The sequence below is a fragment of the Euleptes europaea genome, chromosome 6, assembly GCF_029931775.1.
Source record: "Euleptes europaea isolate rEulEur1 chromosome 6, rEulEur1.hap1, whole genome shotgun sequence".
In the NCBI taxonomy this organism is placed as follows: domain Eukaryota; kingdom Metazoa; phylum Chordata; class Lepidosauria; order Squamata; family Sphaerodactylidae; genus Euleptes; species Euleptes europaea.
This window is the reverse complement of record NC_079317.1, coordinates 83,575,724-83,584,045: the sequence shown is the minus strand read 5'-3', so window position 1 is coordinate 83,584,045 and position 8,322 is coordinate 83,575,724. Positions and strand designations below refer to the sequence as shown.

Sequence of the window (8,322 nt, the reverse complement as noted above, 5' to 3'; positions counted from 1 at the left end):
GCAACCACAAGTCCGAGGCACTCCAGAATTCTAACTGAGCTCTAACAGTGCATCCCTAAGGAGAGTTACTCCAGTCTAAGCCCATTGAAATGAATGTGCTTGGACTAGAGTAACTCTCCTTAGGAATAGAAAAGGGCAAGAGTCCAGCAGCACCTTATAGACTAACAAAAATATTTTCTGGCAGGGTATGAGCTTTCGTGAGCCACAGCTCACTTCTTCAGATACCTATCTGAAGAAGTGAGCTGTGGCTCACGAAAGCTCATACCCTGCCAGAAAATATTTTTGTTAAGTCTTTAAGGTGCTACTGGACTCCTGCTCTTTTCTACTACTGCAGACAGACTAAAGGCTCACGAAAGCTCATAACCTGCCAGAAAATATTTTTGTTAGTCTTTAAGGTGCTACTGGACTCTTGCTCTTTTCTACTACTGCAGACAGACTAACACGGCGACCCACTGTGAATTATCTCCTTAGGAATGCGCTGTAAATTTCACACTGGCCATTTACGCGTGGGAGGTTTTGCCTTGGGTTTGCCACTCTCTAGAGATGCACATTTCCCCCACCCAAATCCTCAGAACTAAAAAATCTTGGATTTGCCGCTCTCTCCATGCACGTTTCCCCCATCCAAATCCTCAAAACTCTGCATGGGGGGCTTATTTTTGAGTTCTGAGGATTTGGATGGGGAAAACGTGCATGGGGAGAGCGGCAAATCCAAGGCCAAACCTCCCGTGCATAAATGGCCTAAGCCCCCATGCAGAGTTTGGAGAATTCAGATGGGGGGAAACGTGCCTCTAAAGAGTGGCAAACCCAAGGCAAAAACCTCCCGTGCATAAATGGCTCTTGTAGTAGAAAAGGGCAAGAGTCCAGTTGCACCTTAAAGACTAACAGAACTATTGTCTGGCAGGGTATGAGCTTTCGTGAGCCTTTAGTCTGTCTGCAGTAGTAGAAAAAAGCAAGAGTCCAGTTGCACCTTAAAGACTAACAACAATATTTCCTGGCAGGGTATGAGCTTTCGTGAGCCACAGCTCACTTCTTCAGATACAGCTACAATGTGAATCCATCTGTCTTTAATGAATGGCTCCTGCGACCCTTCTAGAGAGGGAGGCCACGCCTGGCTGCTTCCCAGGGCTCTGTTGTTTCTGGCTGTCGGCCGCCCCCTACAGGAAGGAGGCGGCAACACAGGCTCCAGGCCGGGGCGGGGTTTCAGAGGCGCGGCGGCCTTGTTCGCTCCTTCCCCTCGCCGGCCCGCCCTCCTACGAGCACTTCCGGGGTCGAGGCCGTGCTTCCGGCGGCCGGGCGGCGCTGCGGTTGGGGGGAGCCGTTGTGGCGGCCAGGCGTCCTCCGAAGTCTCTCGGGTGAGGCGGCGCCGCCGCCACCACCGCCACCATGTCGCGGGGCTCGATCGAGATCCCCCTCCGGGACACCGACGAGGTGAGTGGGGCTGGGCGCCTCGGGGAACCCCGCGAGGACCCCCTCTGGGTTCTTGAGATCTCTCGCTGCGCCTTCGTTTTCTGTGTCTCCTAAGGCTCCCCGAGGGATCCGAGTAGGGTTGCGAAGGAGAGGAGGGAGGGGAGGCTTGCTTCTCCCTCCCCTTCCCCGCTTGCCTTTTCTTTCTTTTCTTTCTTTTTAATTTTTTTTATTGATTTTATAATAAGACATACAAAAAAAGAAATTAATAATAATAATAAAATCATAACCCAATACGTCAACAACAAAAAAAGAAACATAAAATACACAAAAACATATACAGAGCACTAATACACTACTAATTTGCCTTTTCTCTGAGGATCCTTCATTTGCGCGTCTCGTGGTCGATAGGCACCGGCCGAAATGTTAACTAGCACCAGCTTAACTACCCATCTCTAACTTTGTTTTCGTTAGTAGAAAAGGGGGGCAAGAGTCCAGTAGCACCTTAAAGACTAACAAGAATATTTTCTGGCAGGGTATGAGCTTTCGTGAGCCTTTAGTCTGTCTGCAGTAGTAGAAAAGAGCAAGAGTCCAGTAGCACCTTAAAGACTAACATAAATATTTTCTGGTAGGGTATACCCACTGTGAATTTGTTTTCGTTGTTGGCCATAAAGTTCCCCCTTAACTTCAGCTGCTCTTTTTTTTAATCAGTCTGTGATTTTGACAGGGAGGATCAGACGGTCTTCTGGGTCAAACTAATGGTCCGTGTTAACAGATCCTGATTCTGTGCTCATAAAATTATTATTTTTTGCTTCCCTTTGTCCCTGGATGAGTTCTTCTTCATCATCATCACGCCTTTATTGGCATGTGTGTGTTAAGTGCCGTCAAGTCGCTTCCGACTCATGGCGACCCTATGAATCAAAGTCCTCCGAAACATCCTATCTTTGACAGCCTTGCTCAGATCTTGCAAATTGAGGGCTGTGGCTTCCCTTATTGAGTCAATCCATCTCTTGTTGGGACTTCCTCTTTTCCTGCTGCCCTCCACTTTCCTAGCATGACTGTCTTTTCCAGTGACTCTTGTCATCTCATAATATGTCCAAAGTACTACAGCCTCAGTTTAGTCATTTTAGCTTCTACGGTCAGTTCAGGCTTGATTTGATCTAAAACCCACTGATTTGTTTTTTTGGCTGTCCACGATATCTGTAACACTCTCCTCCAACACCACATTTCAAAGGAATCTACTTTCTTCCTATCAGCTTTCTTCATTGTCCAGTTTTCACACCCATACATAGTAATAGGGAATATCAGATATGTTAGGCCGTTTTGCGAAAATTCCCTACTCAGATCGAGTTTGTGAATGTAAATCTGGAGATATTGGGACTCTACACCATCTCTTATTGTTTTGTCAGCACTGGTCAGCTCCTCGGTTGTGTTGGATCACCCCAATATTGTCTAAATACAAACTTCCCTTGGAGTCCTGGGTGATATCCCACATAATGGGAGATATTCACCCTGATATCACTAGTTCTGTTGCAAGATTTTTGGCAGAGGTGATGTCGCTCAAACGTCAAAACAAAACAAGCATGTAAGCTGCGAGTTGAATGTTGAAATAAATTTTGTGATTTCAATGAGGCTGGTTCAGGGGGAATATATTGTTATGGTATTGGTGATGCTATGTTTAGTAATTGTTTTCTACTGTGTTTTAACCTTAAGTATATGTTGGGTGTTGTATTATGTATTATTGTTATGGTTAAGCTCAAGACCTTTGGTCAAAGGAGCTTGTAAATAAATGGAAATGGTAATAGGGAATACGATGGCATGAATTAACCTGATAATACCTATCTCTAACTTTGTTTTCGTTATTGGCCGTAAAGTTCCCCCTTAACTGCTGCTGCTCTTTTTATCAGTCTGTGATTTTGACAGGGAGGATGAGACGGTCTTCTGGGTTAAACTAATGATCCGTGTTAACGGATCCTGATTCTGTGCTCATAAAATTATTGGGTTTTTTTGCTTCCCTTTGTCCCTGGATGAGTTCTTCTTCATCAATTCCTTTATTGGCAATACAAACACAATTCAAAAGGTTTCAAAAGGAATGGAAATGTTACAAGGTGCCCTTTATAATATGGTTAAAAGGCAGTTTGTTTATTGTTGTTGCAGCCAATGGCCAGCATAGAATTATAAAACAACACAGCTACGTATATAACATTATGTTAAAAGGCAGTTACATTGAGAAATACAGTTTGTTGATACTGCCATCTAATTAGTTGTTTGGCGGGGCTTTTAAAACAAACTTTAAAAACTGTGCCACAGTCTCCAATATTTGGGGCGAACGATTGTTCAGTAAATAGAAAATGTTAAAAGAATCTGAGACATTCAGTCTATTTACCAACAGGGGCCCTGGATGAGTTGTTGTGTACATACAAACCAGAGCAATGCTGATGTTCTTTTGACAATCTGTACTTCTATTCTGACAGTCTGTACTTATTCCCCCCCTCCTGTCCTCACTTATTGGGGTGGAGAACATGCATAAGATGATACTCCTAGTTGCTGCTCCTTCCTTTTAAATTTACAGTTATTAACATAATTTAGAATTGCCTTTCCGCATGCAAACTTACACTGAAGGAGTGTGTTGCTATTACTTCTGTGATTCACACAAGATAGACAAAACATTCAACATGGAAAGCCGTCTGTATAGGAGAGCACCTAGATGCTGTATGTGGTTTTTCATGTATGGTGAGTGCATGTATGGTGTTTTTCCTATGAGGTTCTGCATATGGAAGTAGTGTTGTGTGAAGCACTTATAAACTATAGGACTACAAAATCCCACTCTTTAACATTTCAGCCAAAGGCAACAGTTTAAAGGATCTTCAGAATAAACAGTTTTAATAGCTGTATTGTAAGCTGCATAACTACTAGTACAGTAATAGCTTATTAAATTTGTCTATTGTGGGTCATGAATATGTAAATAATTAATATGCAATTTTTTTTTAGGTCATCGAGCTTGACTTTGATCAGTTACCGGAGGGGGATGAAGTTATAAGTATTCTTAAACAGGAACATACTCAACTGCACATATGGATTGCTTTAGCGGTCAGTATCTTCCTAATAAGTCATTGTATAGTTTATCTGGTATTTCATTTCCAGGGGAGATAAATAACCCTGTCTTCTATGTGTTTACTTGGAAAAAACCCCCACTGAGTTCAAAGGGGGGACTTCACGGTACTTGTGCATAGGACTGCAGAGTTAATTTTGAAAGGGGAATATGGGCTGTTACAGTTTCTGAGGGTCTTTTGTGTCTCATTTTTGGAATTACTGTGCTGCTGTTGTGTTTTCCACCTGCTTTCTTGTGTAGTTGTGCTCCAATACAAATATCTACTTGTGATTCTTTTGTGTAAGTGGAGCTAGGACTTTGTGAGAAGGAGTATAATTGTGTGCAAAGAGCCATGTGTGCGTAGAACCTCCTTCCTCTTAAGTGAGTGGGTGAGCTGTTCCTGGTGCACGCTGTGTAGTGATCTTCTTTGGTACAAACATTGCAGTGAAAAAGGTAATATTCAGTGGTATTTTTTTTGTAGCTGGAATACTACAAGCAAGGCAAAACAGAAGATTTTGTGAAACTGCTCGAAGCAGCTCGTATAGATGGAAACCTGGATTACAGAGACCATGAAAAAGATCAGATGACTTGCTTAGACACTTTAGCAGCCTACTATGTACAGCAGGCTCGAAAGGAAAAAAATAAAGACAACAAGAAAGAGCTCATTACGCAAGCTACTCTGCTGTACACAATGGCTGACAAAATAATCATGTATGATCAGGTAAGAACAATTGATAAAAGCATCCTATTTTGTATACAGGCTTTGCACAATTTTGGTACCCATAACTCCAGTTGTGGGATTGAAGTAATACCTCAGGGTTCCCCAACGTGGCCATAGAACCCACTGACTCCTTTCCTGGTGCCCACCAAGCATTTTTAGAAAATGGGTGGGATCACTTGGGGGCTTCGGTTTGGCCAATGGAAATCTGATTGGCTGTGACGATTAAAATAATGTTTCAGCAGCACCTGCCATGACAACATTGATTTTGTCAGTGCTCAACATTTATTTTTCTATCAAAAAAGGATGCAGGCAAATAATTTTAAATTTAACTGGGAGATTGGTGCATGTAGAACAAAGGTTCTGAGGAAGAACATATGTAGAGAATAAAGTGTTTAGATAGGCCATGCGATAGAGATGTAAACTTTCTGCAAATTTTGAAGCCACAGGAAAAAATATAAGTTCTGAGAAAAATTTAGATATATGCAATCCTTACTTTCCCATGAAATCTAATCTTCTTTTACTGTTTCAACAATGTAAAATGCATCATTTATAACTTAGTTAGCATCTACACCTGCTTTCTCCCCTGTGGCTCCCATCTTATGGAACGGCCTGCCTGAGGAGGTCAGGAAGGCTCCCACTCTCCTGGTTTTCTGCAAACTGTGCAAAACTGAATTATTCAAGAGGGCATTGTTAATAATGTTTCATTAAACACATTATAGAATATTAATTGTTGTCAAATTTACCTGTATCTTAACAGAAACATTTCTTGCAAATGAACACATACACTGTAGACACTTATTTTTTCACTGCTCCTCCAAATTTCCCAGATCTTGTCCATTAGAAAAAATGAAAAAGTCCTCATACTTTTTCATTTTTTACCTTTTGAGCTGGGGCGGGAAAGTCCTTGGGGGAAAACATTTCTCCATGAGTTTTTCCAGGTCTTTACCATGGAGATATTTTAAAAACAAGAAGTTTATAAAGTAATGAACTGGGGAATGTGTGGATTTGCTACTGCTATTATGCCTATTCTGCTGTGAGAGATCAAAGTAAACAAATTCACCATGATATCAGTAGAGTCAGGAAGAGCAACACCTGCCATTGTTTTGGTGTACCTTTTCTTCACTTGAATCTTATTCCTTCCTTCCTTCCTTAGAATCACTTGTTGGGAAGAGCCTGCTTCTGTCTTCTGGAGGGTGATAAAATGGATCAAGCCGATGCACAGTTTCATTTTGTGCTCAACCAGTCTCCAAATAATATTCCTGCCCTTCTTGGTGAGAAAGTGGTGAAATATTTTGAGGAGTTCCCCTCCTCTGTTTGCTGTGCTAAAGTCATATAAAGGTCTAGAGGCTCGGCTCACCATGGTGCCTCATTATGATATCAGAGATCCACCAAAGGCATTTTTTAAAACACTGTTGTATGTGAGTTTGGGCACGGACATTCTCAGTGGCTCCTATGTCCCATGGTATGGACTTTTCTCCCACTGCAGACTTGTCAAAGTCCAAAACTGAGCACCTGTTGGAAGTCTTGTAAGGCATACTTTTTGAGTTTGCCAGCAGGGCTTGAAGTTAAGTTGGCAAAGGATAGGTCAATGTCAGTTGTATTTTAATTTGATTACACATTACTTTGTCTTTGTATTTTTTTGTTATGGGATTTCCACATTTTAGGGAAAACATTTCTACTTCAGTTTAGAGGTGTGTGAACACATTCAAATTTCTGGATCATCCTGTATATGCTGGTGCGGCTAGAGATAAGCAGGTTCTCCTAGCTCCGTCCCAATTCAAGATTTGTTTGCTTTTACTCTCAGGGTTTCATTCCAGTGGGCTTCTGTTCAATTATGGCAGAAGTTTAAGGAGCAGGACTCTGGGAGTAAGGAGAGAATTATTCCCCGTTTTCCCAAAGATACTGTGGTGCAGTAGAAAGTTTTGATTCAAAGCTATCCAAGGGGGAAGACCAAGATCTATTGCAAAATCTGCTCTAATCAGATTTCACAGTCATTCCTAGCTGTAGTCATCTTTATGTTGTTACAAACACCCATGCACATTCTGCAGTCTCTTCCTTTCCCCACCTTCCAGATAATATTTCTAGATAGTCCAGGGAGTAAAGGAGAAGGTTGAGCAGGGAACTGGTGAGATTCAGGAAGAAAACAGTGTGATTTCAGAAATTTTGTCTTGATGAAAACAGGAACTTATCCCTGTTGTCTTTGGTGTACTTTCTTAATGAAAATAGAGAATCACATCTCTCTCCAAATGTATCTTGGCTGCACATTAATTTAGTGCCTAGATAAATATACAGTGATTCTGTGGCTATTTTCATTTTAATTCAATATTTTGTATCTATCAAAAGAGCAATATTTTTTGCCGTGGAAAAAAGAATAGTATGTTAAGCATCTGGACCTTAAATACATCTACTTGGATGCAAGTCTCTTTCATGTACAGTATGCTTTCTTCCCAATAAAGGAGCTTTGGCTTGATTCTGTCTTTCTGGACATAATTGCTACTCAGCATCACTTCTTTATAATTGCATGCGTCTAACATGGTTTTATTGGAAGCATGAATTGCTGTTGAATTGACATCCATGGCAAAATTTCAGTAGATCTTTATCGACTGTATTGTTTGTATTGAATAGGTAAAGCATGCATTTCATTCAACAAGAAAGATTATAGAGGAGCTCTTGCCTACTACAAAAAGGCACTACGAACCAACCCTGGCTGCCCTGGTAAGAAACAGACATTTCTGTTTAATTAAACATGTTTGGGGCCTATTGAAGTTGAAAACAATGTCCTTGAATCCAGTTTGTCAGGATTAGATTGATTTTAAAATATTTATACCCTCTACTCTTAGTATATTTGCTCGCCAGGCAAGGTAGTGATCTGTGAGCTTTCTCATAAGCTTAAAAATGGTAACTGTTGCCTGTGATTGGTCCTGTGATACTGGCAGTGCTTTCATTGCTCCAGTAAAACTGAAATATTTTCATTAAAGTTAACAGTACCTTTGGAGTCAAAATAGATAGTGTTTTTTATTGGATGAACATCTGTTGGGGAAAAGCGTATACAAACATTGGAGATATGCATATTTGGCAAAAGAACAAAAAGTTAGCCTGAATACTT

General features: G+C 41.2%; 1 protein-coding gene across 1 annotated transcript in view; it reads left to right on the top strand.

Moving 5' to 3' along the window:
* The first annotated feature begins 1,362 nt into the window (after positions 1 to 1,362).
* Positions 1,363 to 8,322, top strand: part of CTR9 (CTR9 homolog, Paf1/RNA polymerase II complex component) — a 29,532-nt gene continuing 22,572 nt past the window's right edge. Inside the window, 5 exon segments of the mRNA XM_056851372.1 lie at positions 1,363 to 1,428; positions 4,396 to 4,494; positions 4,977 to 5,216; positions 6,370 to 6,487; positions 7,842 to 7,931. Coding sequence (XP_056707350.1) covers positions 1,384 to 1,428; positions 4,396 to 4,494; positions 4,977 to 5,216; positions 6,370 to 6,487; positions 7,842 to 7,931 — 592 coding nt within the window. The 5' untranslated portion in view covers positions 1,363 to 1,383.